The sequence below is a fragment of the Hoplias malabaricus genome, chromosome 2 (assembly GCF_029633855.1).
Source record: "Hoplias malabaricus isolate fHopMal1 chromosome 2, fHopMal1.hap1, whole genome shotgun sequence".
NCBI classification, from domain to species: domain Eukaryota; kingdom Metazoa; phylum Chordata; class Actinopteri; order Characiformes; family Erythrinidae; genus Hoplias; species Hoplias malabaricus.
In genome coordinates, this window is record NC_089801.1 from 24,581,889 (window position 1) to 24,601,856 (window position 19,968).

Here is a 19,968-nt window from a genome sequence, read left to right on the forward strand (position 1 = left end):
ACAAACTCTCAAATAACCAACCTGCCACACTCCAATGACTGCATTGGCAATCAGAATGAGCAGAATGACTATGGGCTCCACAAAGGCTGTGGTGGACTCCTCCCCTTCCTCAAAGAGTGCCAGCACCTGAAAGAGACAAACAAAAAGAAAACAACACGTCAGTTACTTATATTTCTCTATGCTTCAATCCAGACATAATACAACAGCGTCAGTATAGAGAACCCAGAAATAAGTGGAAACATCTGCATACTTACATCTGTAGGGGTGTAAAAATGACACAGAGCTCAAAATCACCCCTAAATACAATAATATATTATTTACATTTTTCAAGTATTTCCCAATTGATTTTTTAACTGAATGTCTGTGAAAATGAAAGTTACTGCAGTTTAGAATGGTGGTTAAATACATACACAGATCACTAGATTAAGAACACCAATTTTGTATCTCGTTGTCTATTTTATCAGCTCCACTGACCACACAGGAGCACTTTGTAGTTCTACAATTACAGACTGTAGTCCACCTGTTACTCTGCATATTTTATTCCCATTTCAGTCTGCTCTTCAATGGTCAAGAAGAGGAGCGTTTAAAGACCACAGCAGAATACTCCACCTACCAAAAATACACGGCCAACAGTGTCCTGTGTCCACTAATGAAGGACTGGAGACCGACAAACAAACTGTGCAGCAACAGATGAACTACTGTCTCTGACTTTACATCTACAAGGTGACCCAATGAAGTAGAGTGGACAGTGAAAGAGCACGGTGCTTAAAAGCTCAAGCAGCACTGCTGCGTCTGATCCACTCATACTAGCGCAACACACACTATCATACCTGCTTTGCTGTTGTCCTGACTTGAAGAATCATTATCAAGTTTGAGCTTGAGCATTACAAGAAACAAGGAGGTATTTTAATGTCTAAGCGATTATATCCGACTATTGTTTAAGTGGGTTTTGGTGCAATAAACCAATAAATAAACAGAAACGAATTAAAGTTTAATTTGACTGAAGAGAGTCAGTGGAAGGCACAAATACATTCTCTCTGCCATTACGTGGATGGCCTTTAAAAGACCGTAATACTGAGAAATGTTCTGAATGGACAGCTAGTGTGAATGCATAGCACACAAACCCATATTCTAGATAAGCACCAGAATCATTATGTCTACATACTTGCCTTTACTGCTTCTGAGCCAAAACGAGTGTGTCTGTGGAAACTGTAGAGAACTGCAGTGGTGTACTCAGGTGCAGTTAGAAGCACAAAAGCCTGTTCATTTCATACCTCCACAAATACAACAAACCTACCGGCGCAGGAAATGGGAGAGAGGTCATTTAAGAAATCGAGCTACATCTCTGAACGCCTCGTCGAGGCTAAAAGTAGCAGTGAGGATATGCTCTAATAGGGGAAATATGTGGAGGTTTGAATCACTACTTTGTTGGCCTAGGATTGGTTTTGCTAGAGACATAACGTGGCAAGCAATGAACAGCAAGGGAAATTTGACAACTGTGCTGTTAGTTCGTTTTGAGGCATCGGTTTACCAAATCAAGTTTTATGGGGTCGACTATAAGGGTTGGCTTTTTATGGGCAGTAGCCTACGCTATGCTGGTTTCCTTTCACCAGCTTCCAGCAGGCCAAGCTACTAAAGGTGTAAACCTGAGAACTTCAGTCAACCTGTCAACAGGGAGTAATCTGGAGTGCAAAGATTGTGCTGGGTGTCACACGTCTTTGTAATCCTCCCACAGACTGCCTTAAGAAGAGAATTCTAGCAGGGTACACTTCCAAACAGAAGCCAAGAAAGCCTTCCATTCACTGTACAAGCTCCTAAATAACTAAAATCAAAAGAAGACATTCATTCTAACAGGCTGGAACGATATGAGAATACTTTTTGCTTTAAAATATTATAGAAACCAATGGGCATTTGACCCACTGGAAAACCTGTCAACTTGAAAAATCCACACTACAAAACACTACAACTAAATTGGAAGTATAAACTGGTCTGTGTCCACATTTGCAGTGGGAAACTACTACTTTAAGAGTGAGAGAAAAGAAGCAGAGAAAAATAACTACAGGAAAAGGGAGGATTTGTGATGTTAAAAAGCAGATATGGTGTAATGATTATAAATATCGCACATAAATACACTAATCTTGAAAGCTGATCTGCTGAGATCATAAACTTCAGAAGTAATAGTCTTGGTGCGTCCTGAAAAGACCTCTGGCATTATGAGCACATATTGCTTTTGCTCTCACCCTCTCTATTTCTCTGGGTCTCTCAGCTACCCTGTCTAAGCAGGTTAGGCCCAGCGTCGCTACAGTGCAGGCTTTCATTTTAATTTAATTGCAGGCTGATAGATATTGAGGCATTGTGCTTATCGAAGGGTGCAAAGGAGCCAGTAAACGTCAAAAGAAATCAAAAGGGGATGGAAACAAACAGAGCACAGAGGAGAGAAGGAAAGTTATGTGTAAGACAGAAGTTGAGACAAAAAGAGATTAGAAAACTGACTCGATGCTTAAGCAAAACCCAGTTTAGTCTGGGCTGGGAGTTGGGCTTTGCTGCAGTTGCTTACATGAGCTTATAGAGGCTCAGCGCTGTCTGCCGCTTCATCATTATATGCTCCATCTCTGAGTGTCGAGGTTTACACATAGGCTTCCATACAGAACACTGACCTTGACTGGGTCTTGCAAATGGACTAAACCAGGCCACCATTTTCTCACACATTATATGCCCTACATGCTTTATTTCCCACTACAGTGAAATACACTGCTTTTATATTAGGACTGAAAAAGAAAAATCGCCTTAGAGGTGAAAAGGAATACAAAAATATTTTAGTATTGTACTGGAAAAATTAACAACTGCACTCTAAGGTTGTGGTGGTACAAAATTATATCCAATAGCACCATGAAAACCAGAGTGGACATTTTAAGGTAAAGAAAAAAATAATAATAAAGGCAAATTTTAGAGCCAGACTGTCAGGATCACACAACTTGGATTTTAAAATGTCCTTGTTCTAAAACATCTCTCCCAAACAGTGTCTGAATAACATGATCCATGTAAGATCAACACAGTGGAATATATTTATATTAGAAGTGTCTATTGATTAAAAATGAATCACAAAAAAAGTAGAAAAGCTAGAACTTCCTTGTATATTTTGGAGGGAAATAAGTCTTTATTGTGATGCGCATGACAAACTGCCTCGAGGAAGCTGTCTTTTTTTTTTTTACTTTATGATAACATCTGAGTGTAGTTTTGATGATTTTTGATTTAGAATCTCTTAACTGACTAAAAGTTTCAGGGAGAGCTCTGGCATTGGACACAGAAGCTTTAATATAGACAATTAACGATACGGCGCAGCTCCTGGCTCAAAAAGGAGATGAAACAGAAGCACTTTCTGTGTGTGTGTGTGTGTGTGTGTGTGTGTGTATCATCACTACATAAAACAGCGTATACGTGACTAGGCTCTGTAAGTCGTTTTTTCAATGGCTTTGCAATGGTCTTATCAGTTTATTGTTTACATACACCACGTCAAAAGCTGCATCGTCACTTTCAGAACAAAATATGCACTTGAACTGCACATATACACTTCCGGAATGGCCTGTACACTCCCCCTAGGAAACAGAGTACAGCTAAAGCCCTTTTCTCAATCAAATGGAAAAAAGCACCACCCTGTCTGAGCCTCCTCTTTGCCTTTTAAATGCAGGAAGTTCAACTATTGTTCAGGTGACCTTTCACTGGAAGAACCTGTAATATAGACATGGATATGGAAATATCTGAAAAAACTCTCGCTGACAGGTAACCAGAATTTTAGGTTACTGACAAAGAAGGGTTATGGTGAAGTATTTTTCTTAAGAAATTTTGCTAAGAAAGTGCAGACATCCTGAAATAATCCTGCTCATGCTCAAGTGTTTTTTTTTTTGTTTTGTTTTTACTGTGTGAGAAATGTTTACTCTGCTTTTCCTATGTTCTATGTGATTCTCAATTTTAGGCTTGTTATTTTTATTTATCATAATACCATCAGTCCACACATTAAACAGCTACTTTTATCACATCACATGATACATTAGAAAGAGTATAAAAAATATTTGCTCTAGTTTTAGGGTAACTTTGTGGAAGGGCCAAATCAAACATCGAGAACCACATCTTAGGTCGCCTTGCTATAAACTGACAATGAAATGGAACAACTAAAATATTTATTATTGAGGATTTAACCACATGGAAAAAACGTACATACAAAGCACTATTGCTCTAGTAAGGGAAGATAGTGTCTACTACAAGATACTACAAGCCATATTTGCTCAATCTGGAGAATCTGTTCCAAAGCTTTTTCAGAGTTGTCCTTTCACATTAATGGTGCTTTTCCACTGCATAGAACCTACACGACTCGACTCAGCTCTTTTGCTTTTCCACAGGCCAAATCTGGTATCTGGTCCCTGGAAGCGTGTACGTTTTCAGTTTTTCAAATCCAGCACAAACTCACCGCTTGTAAAATCTCTTAATTTACAGCAGCTTTCACATTTATTTTTATCTGACTCACAACGGCAGCTCGTAACTTTACCTCAAGGTGTTTTGAAGAGGCAGACAAAAACTTCTAATGAAAGCCAAACATGCAACAAGCAAAAACGGACGCGGAGCCATGTTCAGGCCAAGAAACACAAACAACATGCGAATACACGATGAGTAAACAGCGCCTAACTTTACCACCGCCGCTGTTGTGGTTTCCTGTTAGAGACATGGGTTTTCGACATCACCGACTCCATTTCGTGGGGGAGCCCTTCCAGTGGAAAAACGTCAAGCTTTAACCAAGCCGAGCTGCGTCGAATCAAGTCGTGTAGAGTTGGCCCCATTAAAGTCTGGAAATTTTTGGGTTGCTGTGCATGGGTGAAAGGGACTTCAGACACAGGCTGAACTTTTGGACAAATGCAATTATGCCTGCAGACTACAGATAAACCAATCAGGGGTAAATCCGATGAATCAATAAAACCAACAAATAATAATAATAAAAAAATGTACCCCATAATAATAGAGTTGTTCGCTAAGAGCACAAATATCTTGAACTGTAACCAGAAATGGCAGGCACATTTTTAGGTTCAAAACCTAGAAGAGAACATGCTTTAGAACTATTTTAAACACTTGTTCTCAGCAAACACTGTGCTATGTTGGCTCTTCATATCATATCCAAAACAAAGAATATCATTGAAAATAAATAAAGAATATCGGTTGACTGTGGGTCACCCCTAACACCCCACACACCCCAACCCGGTGTCACTTAGTTACCAGTGGCTTTTGTTCTTGTAACATGCAAAATCGTGAGGCGAGCAGAATGCTAAACATTTTAATATATTCAAAAAGGCACACAAATTAGTTCAGAGAGTGGGCGGGAGTCCTCTGAGACTTTCCATCACGTGCATGCTTTTGTAGAACACACACTGAGCAAACACGCCTTTGCACAGACAAAAATATGCAAATGCAATGTATCTGGACACACAGACACGCTTTTATGGAATGCTCTCCCACATCCCTACAGGAGGCTTACAGCCGACCGCTTATGACACTCTTATTAGGCTATAACTTAGTCTACAGGCATCCCGTGGTCAGTAATGCTGACAAATGCTTCAAAAGCTTGACACCTCTTAAAGCAATAATTTGGCAAAATTTCTAAATTAAAATAATTACAAAAAACTATTTTATCTTAGTGCAAATATGGTATCATCCAAGACATTTTATGTTTGAAGAAATAAACACATTGCTATTGACTACAATAATAAGAGAATCTATTAAATTACCTTATACACACACACACACACACACACACACACTCAGAGTGACGTAATGCGAGAGGCAGGAATGCAGTGTAAGGAGTGTCTAATGTTCAGGTAGTGGCAGGGCTCAAATCTCAATGTAAATTCCACACCTGTGTGCAGGGCAAATGATTTAATCCCTCTGTTATACAGCCTCCTTCAATGCACAACTCAAAATGATCCACCATTAATTTTCATTAAAATACTTTAATGGGGATGACTATTATCCATATCACAGCTGTGTGAAAATATGAAGTAGTAATGGCTACTGTCACAGCAAACCTGAATCAACAAAGTTTTTTTTAAAAGGTATAGTTGGACCAAATAAATAACTCCAGAATCCCTTTCATGATTATTTAGTTTAGGACTGAAGCTGCAGAGTCTTTAAGTCTTTTCTTTAAATACACAACAAAAACATTTCTTTACCATTTCAAACCACATCCAAACACTCTTTTGACTCTTATTGTAAATTAAGTCAAGATCTTAAAATTTAGATCTAATCTTGTAGCAGGATGTGGGCAACAATTTCAAACAGCGGGTGTTATATCTAGGAATCATTAGAAAAACAAATAAACTACAGGCATCAAACATGTTTCGGCTCAAGGACTACATTTTCCAAAAGAGAAATTTATCTCAATTATCTCAATCTCAATTTTTATTAGATCTCTAATTTATACCCTTATTTTGCAGGTTTGTCTTCGATATTATATTATTAGAGACTATATTATTGTCTCTGTATATTTATTTATCTTCAGCTTTTTTTGTTTTGTACCCTTATATATCTTTTATTCTCTTTATCTCATAGACTTTTATATAGATTTCTTTTTCATGGAAGGAGTAGCCGTCAAAGCATTTCACTGCTAGTTGTACCATATATGGCTAGGTATTTGTCAAATAAACTTTGATGTGATTAGATAAACTTCTAAACTCACATTTAAGCCTTATTCAGATAATATTAGTTTAACACAGGGAGCTGGGGTAATGTAATCTTTCCACAAGACATCAGTAATGTTTATGGTGGATTCGCACTGGAAGAAACCGCGGTGAATATAACAGAGATGGGAGGGGCTTCTCGATTCACACACTGACGTCACACAGTGTGGATCACACACAGCAGAGCTACTGGAGTTTTTAGACTGTCATAACTGTTCTGAGATTAGCCCTCCACCAAAATCATACAGCCCAAAGCGACTTTATCTTCTAGTCCTTCATAACAGATAACGGGCGAGAAGGTGGCAAAAAACTTTACCAATCCTTCACACAGATATTATAACCGATATTATAAACCGTTTAATGTTAACGACGTTCATATTAAGCACGTTCATATCACGTATGGAGGCTACTAGTGTGGACAAAACTTACCTACAGCTTTTTTTGTAGGTATGAGCATGGAGCTTTTAGTTAAACTGTATGTTTAATCACTAAACGCTTCCTTCAGCTGCTCCGATCTTGAGAAAACTCAACTTAGATGGGATCATAACCTGGGATCATTTACTGTTTGTTTTACAGTAGGTAAAAGACTCAAAACCTGAAATGGAGCATGTACTCAGGAAAAATGACTGAAATGGTCTATTCGGAGGGGATTAAAACTAGAGATACTCAGGTCATAATGACTTTACCCCCATGTCCACAGGTAAAAAGTAATCCCGTCTGAATATGGCTTTAGACCACAGCATTAAATCCTCTCTTTACTAATTTTACTAGAGTGTGATCCTGACATGGTCATGCCTCACGCGGCGAGTGTGAGCGTGTGCCTGTGTGTGTGTTTGTGTATCTTTGTTCTTGTAATGCTTCTACGGAATGCCAGGGGCATTACAACACAAGCCTTTCTTCTTTCTTTTTTTTTTTTTCTATTCGAAGTCAGACGGAAAGTTCATAAAAAGGTAAATTCATAAAAGTGAATAAGAAAAACAGACCCCACTACTGGTTTTAACGAGTCTGGCCTTCGGAAAAGTCTGCAGGCTTGTTCTGAGAGGCCAGGAGTGAACACACCCCAAACCACCTCGCATTATTAACACAACATGTAAAACTCACCACACAGCGAAGCCCAATTAGCCCTGAACTACTGAAGGAGAGAGAAATCCAACACTACGCCTTCAGCATGTGCCTGGAGTACAAGAAGCTCAGTTTCAGCTGCGTAATTAGTCAAAATATTGCTGTGCATGGACTGTACTGTATGTTTTTAAGCCCTTTTAACGTAAAGCCCAAAACCAGAGAGCTAAATTCAGCTGTACTCTGGGGACAAGGAGGATGGAAATGTTATGGAGCAAAAGAAGGGATTCCCTCCCTCTATCTTTCCATCCCTCTTTCCTATGCTTTCTTTTCACCTGTGTCATATGTGCTTGGATTCACTGGAAAAATGTTTGAAGTGTGGAAGGGCAGGAACCCAAACCCAAGTCCAAGGCTACACTCAAAATTAATTTAAATGGAATGCCTCATACTTCATAATAAGAATATCTCATTTTCTTCCGTTTTTGATATTATTTAGCAAAGAGTTTTCTCCTGAGGCACTGGTATCTTCCCACAATCCAGAAGCACATGAGGGTATGTGGATTTGAGGATTAATGTGTGAGTGATTCTATGAGCGTTGGGTACCCTACAGTACACTAGAGCCCTGTCCAGGGTGTGTTCCTGACTTGGGCTCAGTGATTCCACATGGGCTCCGGACCCACACCGACTCTTAACAGGATGAAGTGGTTACAGATAATGAATGAATAAATGAATGGATAGATATTAATACATAATTATATCATGTATATGCCATTTTATTAAAAACATCTTACCTTTAGTTTGACTGTTGTAAGTAAAACTTTAATTATTTTTGTTAGCCATAATCAAGACCATCAATGTCTGACCACAGAACTGCTCTTATTTATCATGTTCTGTTCCATAGTTTAGTAATGGACAACACTCAAACTAGGAATGATACAGGTTTTACAACAATAGATGTAATATAAGGTAAAAAAGTTATTAAATGGTGGCCAGTTAAAGGAAATTCAGTATAATTTTATTATAATAAATATAATTGCTTATATATAATTATAACAAATAACTGCTTTATTTTAATATTACAAATTAAGGTACAAATGTGTATTTAGGCTGAAAAAACAATTACAGTCAGAGAAACAGGGGAGCAGTGTATAAGAAAGAAATTAAAAGGGACTTACAAATGATACGCAGGCAGCTAGCAGCAGAATTCTGACCAACAGATCTTCAAACTGCTCCAACACCAACTCCCACAGAGATTTCCCTGAGAGAGAGAGAGAGAAGCAGAAAGCATTAGTCATGTCTATGACATTGCAGGACATTTAAAATAAATAAAAACATATGTTTCCCACATTTATTATTTATCTCATTTATTGACATTATCATATTAAATCATTATCTTTTATTAAACTAATACATTACAACGTTATGTGGATCTGAGAGAGGAGTTTAAAAGTGTGCTCATGCTGGTGTTAAACAGCAAAATATTATGTAATATACTTTCACTGATATTACACAATCCGGATAATTATGGCTCTTCCTTGTAAAAAGGCGCACAGTTGTTCATTGTAAAATGTGAAGCAACTTGTCAGTGTCTGAGGTCTGCCTACGTTACATTTCACAAAGTATTCAAACACTTTACTGAATTCAGCTACATTGTTCTGCACTCATTTCTCATCCAACAGCAAACCTACACACTCTCCTGAGTTTAATGACTGGTTAATATACTGGCAAATCTGCACACACTGAGCCACACTCATTACACACCGACGAGAACACTGAGGATGGTCCATTGAAACACATTAGACAGGAGAGAGAGAGAGAGAAAGAGAGAGAGAGAGAAAAGAGATGCGGACAGATGTATAAAGCAAGGGAGAAGAAAGAAAGAAATGAAGACTGAAAAAAGATGGTGGAAGACATGAGAAGAATACAGTGTGTGTGTAAGTGAGAGAGACAGAGAGAGAGAGAGAGAGAGAGAGAGAGAGAGAGAGAGAGAGAGAGAGAGAACGTACGCATGGATGACACAAAAGGGAAGTCTTAAAGAGAGGGGAAAAAGAGGAGGAAAATAAAAAGAGAGGAAAGGAGTCATAAAAGAAAAGTAAAACAACGAGAAATAAGAAAGGAGACAGACAGCAGCAGGTGTAAAGGTGTACTGCTCCACAGAATGTAGAGATAACTGTCTGTGGGCAGTAATAACAAACTGCACTGTATTAGTCACTGTTTGAGGCTTTTGTGTGGAGGTTCTGAACTTTCTGTTCTGTGTTTTACATCAAGCCTGTTACACATTAAGCTGATTATTTAATACAGTGAATCCTAGAGGACACAATAAATCAAATTCATTTACTTTAGCCTACACCTGTATTATTGAATTTGACTAAACATATCTAAACATATTCTTGGAAACTGAGAAATCTTCTCCAAAGCGCTTTCACCATATTTGGAAATTGCTGCGACTTTGTGGGTAATATTTCACACATTGTGCTGACAATGTGGTTTATGCAGATTGTGCCCCGGCTTTTAGTAATTCATTTCGTACAGATAAAGCTGAGGGGGCAGGCGAATGTGTGAGTGTTTGAGTTTGTGAATGTCTATGCATGCTTTCAGACAGTGTGCATCTCTTTCTAGTAAAACAGATAGCCTTGGCCCATTCAAAGAGCCAGTCTCATAAAGAGAGAGCAGTAACACCATGATGGAAAGATCAATATTTACCTTCCTCTGCCGGCAGCTCTGTCCATCCAACCACACCGAGGTGATCCGTGGAGGAATGAGAGAGGGAATGAGAGAGAGAGAGTTAGCTGCAGTTGTTCTGAAACACTATATAATAATGACATGGAATTAAACTATGTACATATATGTATAACTAAATGCATAGAGAAACTCTGTTAGCTGGGAAACTAAAATAGGTAATGTAAGAATTTAAAAACAAAATACAGAAAACACCTTCATTAAATTTAATCAGCTAATCAAATTAAGGTTTAAGTTAATTACAAATTTAAGACATTAAGACATTAACTGCCAGATGCAGTGGCTAAAGTCACAGTTAATTCAAGCATCCATAGCTAATATTATTAGCATGTTTGCTAGTGCCATCAACAGTTATACACTGCACTGACACGCATCGCTCTTCAATGGAACACTGTTCAGGTTCAGTTGTCTAGAGGTGCACTAGTGTATCCAGTTGATCTAGCCAGAGTGCACTATTTGAGGCTGGAAGAATTATAGAGCACCAATAGCCTTGCTTCTCTGAGCATCTGTTAGCTGGCATAGCAGTTTTGGAGAGTCCAATGATGTTGTTTAGCAGCAGTTTCAGGCAGTGCTTAAAACAGTATTAAGTACTAAGACCCTTTAAGCATTAAAAAACCTCAAGGGAAAATTAACCATCAAGTAATAATAGAAACAAGAACTAGCATTATTTTAGGAGTTTATACAATTTATTGAGACATTACCAAACAATCTTGTAAGGCTTAATACTGTCTTAATTGGAAGAACAGGGCATCCTTGCCATTAAAAGGGAATGTCTATGCTTGTAATCAAAAAAGTATTTTAAAAATATTCAGAAAAAGCTTTCTTCACCATTTGCTAGCTCTCCAGTCTGTTTGTGTGTTGGAATTCAGTCTGTGTTTACAAAACCCTAGTGTTAGAAAAAAAAAAAAAAAGTGGCTCTTTCAGAGATGCTAGGCTTCATCTGCTCATGGCAGGAAAACGACAAAGGGACCTCCAAACACTGAAAATCATGAAAAGAGATGAGGATATTGCTTTACTCCTGCTCCATAGGTGGGAAATAGTGATATCATAATATTTAGGTAGACGTCAGCCACATACCAACATTTTTTTCTCCTCAAACATCCCATTCCACCATAAAAGACGCAGAGCTTTTGAAAGTTAATTACACAAAAGACACAACACAATTATCTGCCCAAAAAAACCCAAAAACATTATGGCTGGAGAGTTTTGTCTCTGGCTGCTGCAAAATGTCTCTGGCTGCTGCAAAATTGATGCAGATGATGAGATGCTCTTTCCCTGTTTGGCCCAGTTAGCCAGAATTTACTGACCACATAAAATCTGTTTCAAAAGAATACTTTGTAGGGCATGATCATTTCCTCACACAGAGGAGATTAAGGGATTTATAGAGGTAATAAAAAAAGCGAGCCAGCACAATCTTATCGTCCTATGAGACACTGTCAGATGTGGTTGAAAAAGCATCAGGATGCATTGATCTAAGTGTAGTTTTGATACTGGAAAGTTTGGAAAGAATCAGTAACAATTCATTTTTAAAATGTCCATTTATTTATACTTCCGAGTTTCCACTATATTCATTTGCAGATTCGAGTTGCTAATGTTAAGTTTGACACACAGGGGACATGACTCAGAGCTCTGTTCAATTCCTTAGTGCGCCACAATGCACATTTTCTGTACTACAATGAGTGAGAAACGATGCTGAACATTTCATTTAATTATTGCAAGAATTTTTGTGGTTCTTCTTGCCTTTCACCTGCGGAGGTGGGTGGGGCTTTAGCAGCTGCTGAAAAATTTTGCAACAGGAAATACTGCATTTTTTGAAGTCTGAAAACGGTTTGGTGTGGTTTAACTGAATCTAGGTATTTTCAATTTTGTAACCGATTCTGATTCCAATTTTAAGTGGCTAAAACTCCTATACCAGGAAATATTCACAATTGTAACTTTATATTTATGAATTACGCTTAAAGTCTTTACAACAACTTTAGTTTGTAAGTGATTTTCTGACAGATATCATTCCAGTCTTCATGTCACACTCATGACACATGACATTTATAAGTTTTAATTAAACTTTCATACATATTCATATCAACATATATCGGTAAATGTGTTTTGTGTACAGATTTACCAGTTATGCATTTCAGAGCTAAACAGGAGAAACTCAAACTGAGACTAGAGTCTGCCTCAGCCATCTAAGGTTTCCCCAACACTCATCAATTATTGACAAGTTATATGTGATATTTTGCATTCAGTGTAATTTTAAAGACTGAATATTACAACAATAATGAAATTCAAGTCAGAGCTGTTTACAGCAATGCTGACATGAACAAAATATATAAGGCTTTTAATGAGTCACAGAAAATGATTGTAATATTTACTGCTTTTGATTACACTGCCTGTTAATAAAGATATTGCTTTATTAATTGAACAAAAATTTTAATTATATTTAATTTTTATTAATTTGCAATTACTTGTCATTGTGCAGTGTACAACTAAATGCGTCTCCCATTTCAATTAAAGACGAGTTTCAAAGCCTCTTCTTTCTGAAATGAAATGGATACCAGATTGGCTGGAAAAAGTACAGAGACGCTGAATATTCGCATCCTGCTCTCACTCCATGGTTATGAGAATTATGAATATGATTTGAAACACCCAGATAATCGGAAGGCGACAGGTTAGCAGTGCCTTCAAGAATGAACTCAGCTGATCATGGCTCCGTGACTGAAGGAAAACACAGCAATTGCTGGCAACATGGACCATTGTAGCATTTGCCTGTTTAGAACGCATTGTTCTGTTGGAGCACATCAACGTGTTGGTTGCTGTGTAAGAGGCCTACACACTGCTGTTGAGTCATTTCTAGAAGGTTCTCACTCGGGAGTGTGTGTGGGAGCTGGAGAGCATGTGGAGAGTGGGAAGGGGCCATGAGGAGTTACAGTGTGATGGAGATTTCTCTCTCTATTTCCAGGGGGACAAGCGCACATACATGAATACACTCATTACAAAAACATTACACTCAGGGTGGCATTTGCTAGCATGAGTTCCATAATGGTGGGAGGCTATGGAGAAATCAAACTTCAGATCTTTAAACTGTTATCTGACTCTGTACCCATGTAACACTATCCACTATCCATTTCCATCACACAGTTGCGTTGCAGTGTTAGCTTGTGCAAAAATAATGAATGCCTCATTAACTGCATACCAAAGACTGAATTTATGATTTTGAATGCATGCTATTTGCAGCCTTTGGCTTCATTAAAAGGAGAGTTAGAACATATTTGACCGACCCAGCTGTCAGTTTATAGGCTGCACCTACTTTGAATCTAAATTCAGTCCATCTTATAGAAACACAAGACACACTTAAACACTGTGGGTTTTAGTTACACACTTCAGCCATTTTTTGCTCTGTGTTTCCAAACATATTGTGGATTTTAGCCTAATTTCCCATTAATATTTGCCTTATATTATGTACTCCATTTACTACATCATGTACTGTACCTAAATATGCTGTATTTCTATGCTATGTCATTTCATAATAGCATAAGGCATTGTTTGATTTAAACAGCCAGGCAGCAATCTTCCATATACAGAATACATTATATTAACATTCACAATATTTTTAAAGGATAAATTATATTTGGGTAATAGGCAACTTAATTTTCTATGTTAGGTATTTATAGGTTTAATTATTTTATTATTTATAGAGTAACAGTAGCCTTCTAACTAAGATTTGGCCGTATTGTTAATTCTGCAAGGAGCAATTTATAGGCTTTCAAGCTTTATTTATTAAACCAACAAAATAAAATCTGCCAAAGTAAATCAAAAACCATGTTCAATGACAAGGGTCCAGAAGCACAATCATGCTTATTTGATGCTATTTAATAAGGCACTTCTGTGGATATCGATTAAGTAAAGGTACAAAGAAAGTAGATTTATGTATTCACAAATAGAGAGCTCTGAAATGAAGAAATGATCATTTGCTGAGGCGCAGGCAGATCCAGGCAACCCTACCACCTGGCGATGAAATACTGAACGTGGTGAAACCCTTCTGACAATTCAAAGAAGCATCAGTCATTAGCTTGCACACGGCTGCTATGTGAGCCTGAGTGTGAAGTTACGTTCATTCATTCTGTATTTTCTCTATTACAGCTGCAATTACAGCTAGCTCTAGGAGCATTCGGCAGTATCCTGACAAATGGGGGCTTTAATTACCAAACAGAGGCTCATAAATCCAGCTGCAGTCATGCTGCTTTTTCCTTGCTTTCGAAGGAAGCTGCACATGAATTGGTCGTGATAAGGTCTAAGTGGAAAATCCTTGAAGTGAACCCAAAAGATACGGAGAGATGTGTGCGTGCGTGTGGCCGCATGAGTATACTCTCTTGTCAAGTTTAGCCATACATTAAAACGATAACATCATAATTGTTCTGCTCCTATCAAAATGGAAAACCTCCGTATCCAACTGATAAGAGTTAAGGCATCTTTCTTCATTCTTTTCTCATATTCCCTTTTATTTTGTTCTCCCTTTTTACCTCCTACCAATCATATATTTACAAAATAAACTGTGGAAAAACATTCCATGGTGTCTTGGAGCCAGGATTATTCTACACACAGAGACACACACAGGCCAACAGATGGGTGACTGTCTGAGGGGCACATGCAGTGGAAACCAAAACAGAAAATCAGTTCATGACAAGAAAATCTCTAACAGTGGAAAACAGAGGCTGAACATCACAAGCCACCGAGCAAGCTCCATGAAGTCTTTTCAAAGGACTGCCCTTTTGAAACACACACTTTCCACCAGAAACATGGAAAAACATGAATGGGATGGGTGTGTGTGAGGAGGGGCAGCTGCCTAATGAGGTTTAAATGTGTTTATTCCTCTTCGATTTGATTTGGTTTGGTCCTGTGAAATTGTCTTTTATTGACGTGGAGAGGGAATGTGTTCTGCATGCAGATGGAAAAGAGAGAAGAGTCTCACAGCATGAAAGAGCGAGTGCTCAGCTTTGAAGAACAGAGGCGAGACTTCCTTTCATCTGCGCACGGCCTGGGAGACACTGGGAAAATCTGAATGGAAGTCTGTGAAAATGTTGGAAGGCTGGAGATACTGGAGGGTTACAAAAATACTGAGACAAATGTAGGGTCACTGTGTAAAGGTGTGATGTTTTGACAGGGAAGTAAATAACTTCTGTGCTGGTCTCTGACTTTTGTTCTGTGCTGTTTATGTCTACAATAAATTACACATGCACTAAAATAAAAATCTCAGGAGGTGGCGGGCCTAAAATGTGAATAGGAAACCAGAGGAAGAAGAATTTGTGGTCAGCATGAACCGCAAAAAACCTCACTGTTTATTCGAAAAAACATTTTCCAGTGTATTTTTCGCATTTTGGAACTTTGCACAAACCTTTTTTGATACTGGGGGTTATTCAGATTATTCACATAAAACCTTGGTGGATAGAAAACACATTAAAGTCACACTTGTTTTTGCATCTGAGCGTGTTTCAGGCATCACATTCAAATTGTGTTAAGTTACGCAACCCAAGCAGGATGTTCAGAAAAAACTTTAACTTGTCAGTTAAATAAAGTCTAAAAGTCTTTTCCCAAAATAAAATTTGCACATTAAGTGAAGATCTGTAACAAACCAATTGTAATTTAACATACATTACTTTATTCATAATATTACAACACACATCAATACATTATGCCACCTAATATAAATTATAGCCCACTCTGTAATATAGTTTGCCATGCAAGTCTCCTGTATAATGAATTAAAGTAGCCTTAACATTTGTCAACAATATTTTTTTTTCTTGCTGAAACCTATAGCCACATTTGTCAAGATTAAAAGCAGTGATTTTGCCTTCGCTTCACTTCCAGCACAGAATTATGTAAGAGTCAAATTAGGCTCTGCTGTGGAAAGAAATCATCTACTACAGAAGCAGCATGTCCTCAGAGTTGAGTGGAAAATGTTGGTAGCAGTGAGAATACGAGAAACGGCTTTGGCTGTCCCGGTCTTCAGGTGTATGTATGTGTGTGTGTGTGTGTTTCTATATATATATATAGTCTAACTCTGTAACTACTGTTACTGTAACTCTCTCCTCCTTCTCCACCAGTCAGAAAAGTTGCAGGTAGGCTTGAGCTGTATACAGTGAATCACACAAATTCTCTGCAATTTACATTGGGCTAATTTGCCAAAAAAGACAATGGGTTGCTAATGCAGGCCACAGAGAGATGCAAAAAGCGTGGATATGTTGGAAGGGAGATAAAATAAATGTGGTAGGCTTGACATTTTTTTTTTCTGTTTCAGGAAGAGAGCTAACATCAAACAGAACAAAACTCAGACACAAGCTTTGATTGAGAATATTGCAGCGCACAACTCACAGCTGAGACAATAAAACATCTCCATATTCCAGCTTCAGCAACTTTATAAAAGATAAATGTGTGGATTAAGCTCGGCACAAAAACAAAATACATCAGACAAAGTGGCATGAGGGAACACATTTTTATATCTTTCATCTGGTAAAAGTGGGTCAAGGGAAAAACGCCTCAAATGGTGAAGCTCGCATGACACTCGCGATTTTCTTACTACACTACTACAGTTTAATGGTTAAATTAATGACCATTAACTGCAACCACGACTTTTACATAATTGCACTAGTATTATGTTCTTTACGCTTTAATGAACACATCATCAGTGTGTTTGCTCCCACATCTGCTTCAGTTGGGGTGGGGGATTGGGTTAAGTAAAGGAAATAAAACTTGACCATTTATAGTGGTTGTTTTCCACAATGCTACTCCGATTACAGTGTAATAAATCAAGAAGTGGTGACAGGCCTTGTCTTGTGTAAGGTTTTTAATGGGAAGCAGGCTGGTTACAGCAACAGGCCTGAAGACAAAGAGAGTCTTGGTGAAAGGCACACACACACACACAGAGAGAGAGAGAGAGAGAGAGAGAGAGAGAGAGAGAGAGAGAGAGAGAGAAGCAGAGAGAGAAGCAGAGAGAGAGAGAGAGAGAGAGAGAAAGAAAGAAGCAGAGAGAGAGAGAGAGAGAGAGAGAGAGAGAGAGAGAGAGAGAGAGAGAAAGAAAGAAAGAAGCAGAGAGTGAGAGAATGAAGCAGAGAGAGAGAGGGGTTGAAGGGTCTGAGTGGGGTTTCCCAGCCCGTATGTGCCAAGGATTCCCTACGAGTCATCTGGGCTGTGTCTGCCTCGATCTGCCCCAGCACATTCCAACATTCTGACTTCAGACCGCCCCCTCCCTCCCTCCCTCTCTCTTACACACACACACACACACACACACACACACACACACACACACACACACACACACACACACACGTTCTCTCTCTCTCTCTCTCTCTGTCTCTCCCTCTCTAAAAACAAGCACCAGCCTGTTTACACACGACCAGGCAGAGACAGACAGGGAAACACTTCCTGGAAACTGTTGCCAACAACACAGCTCCTAAGGTGTGTGTACCCAGGGAGGCAAAAGGAAATCAGCAGGGCTTGGGAGCATGCGAACAGCTAAGGTACATTATCAAGACACTTGCTCTCGTAACTGAACTGAACTTCTACAGTTTCAAATTCCTTCTACACTGCGTAGTGCAGTGTTTGTCATAAACACAATATATTTCTACATTTTTGCCGATCCGATATAATAAAAATAAATAAAAAAAAAAAAAAAAAAAAAAAAAACACACACACACACACTTTACATCACTTTCAAACAGATCTCTTGGCTTTAAAATTTAAAATGAACTGTTGGCAGTGCTCTGCAACAAACAGGTGTCGTTATTGAAACACTTTATACTGAAAAATATACTGATATTGAATTCTTTTCCAGCCCTAAATACTACATACTCAAACACTAGTTACAACCAGAAACAAGTGCGCAACTTGTTTTGCAGCTTCAGATCATCATTCCCAGTTCCAAGCATCGGCCAAATGGGTTTAATGCCCCAGCACTGACCAGAAATATAATGGCAACTACTGAACTGTGTGACTGCTTTAGCATTGATTTTATGATAAAGAGTTTTCTTGACCAGTAGCTCTACTCAAGAAAGTAGAGTGGCCTTACTCTCTTTGGGTGGGTTAGATGACCCCACCTTCACTCAGTACAATGATGGCGAGCATGGGCAGCTGTTAGCTAACATAAGAGAACTGGAAGGTAATGTTCAATGGTTCAGTTGCATGATTTAATTGTTAGTAAAAAATAAAATGAATATTAATATGTAATTTGTTACAAGACACTTATTTACTTATTCCTCAGATCCCAACATAACATTCTAACAGCTCTGTGTTCATGAAGTCGACCACACTTAGGAATACAAGAGCTGTTCCCAGATACTGATGTAATAACAGCACAGCTGAGAGGGAAACTCCACTGCAGAAGCGAACTCTTCTTGAACATAAATATGGGAAGTTTTCTATGTGGTTGCCATGCCAACCTGACTTGTGGACACGGCTCCCTGGCTGCTGCTGGCCACCACTTGTGGAGGGAGTGTTATCATTCGCCCAAAATAAGCCTTGAACAAAGACAGGGAGCCTACACACAAAATTCACACCTGCCTGAAACAGCAGCACTGTGCAAACTCACTCCATCTAGTCTCTATCCGATAACTGCAGCCGATGACACACAGCTCAGCATGCTGAGTCCCAAGCCAGAATAAGTGCTCAAAACTGAGCTTCATGAGCCAGAATGCCTCCCTAGGCTCCTCAAAATAGCACTGAAAGCACTGGAAGTGGTAGCAGAAGTCGTTGACTTTGTTTTGGCAATCAGAGTGGAAACAGGCTGGGGAAAACAAGACTTAAAGAACACCAGTATGGATCTGCAAGTCAATTTTAGTAGAAGTGCTCATCTGAAAACTGAAACCAAAGTGTGAAAACATTCAGCGGGTGGGTATCTCGCGAAAAATGTCTGAAGCAGAAGGCCGAGTGTGTTTTTGAGGGTGTGGACACACACCAGCCAAGTCACAAGACTTCATCTCAAACAGTCTGATGTGAATATTGGAGGAGGATGCAGTGAGTGAAACCATCCAGGAGCTGAGTCCTAGCCACCTGCTCAGCTTCGTGAGAAGCATATCTGAAAACACTCCCAGTCCCTGACGCGCAGGACCTTTTGGACACTTTAAAAATACTGATAAACATCTCCTTAAAGAGAATGTAAAAGCAAATGATATATTAAGCAGAGAGCTTATCTAAATCTTAAGATCTTAACTGTCACTTGCGTGGCATTCAAAGGAATATCCTTTGTGTCGCATTGTGTAGTTTATTCAGCTGCAATTGTTAATAGACTGTTAAGTTTCAATCATTTCAGGCACCCTGTGTTGACTAGAGACATTGTGTGTTTTTATATAAAAAACTGTTATATTACAAAAACCTACAAATATTAATTTCCCTTCTGGAAAAGAAGTCTGTACTTCATAATAGTCATATTTAACAATCACAAACCACTGTCTAGAACTGATGT

General features: G+C 38.7%; 1 protein-coding gene across 3 annotated transcripts in view; it reads right to left on the bottom strand.

Annotated features, from left to right (window-relative positions):
* Positions 1-19,968, bottom strand: part of atp2a3 (ATPase sarcoplasmic/endoplasmic reticulum Ca2+ transporting 3) — an 82,041-nt gene that overhangs the window by 49,624 nt on the left and 12,449 nt on the right. For all 3 annotated transcript variants that reach the window (XR_010796517.1, XM_066657283.1, XM_066657296.1), the window contains exons 2-4: positions 10,482-10,499; positions 8,954-9,036; positions 22-126 (exon numbers count right to left, since the gene is read on the bottom strand). Coding sequence is in view for 2 of the 3 variants with exons in the window: in XM_066657283.1 (XP_066513380.1) it covers positions 22-126; positions 8,954-9,036; positions 10,482-10,499 (206 nt within the window). In the remaining variant the exon portion in view is untranslated. The remainder of the gene's footprint in view (positions 1-21; positions 127-8,953; positions 9,037-10,481; positions 10,500-19,968) is intronic.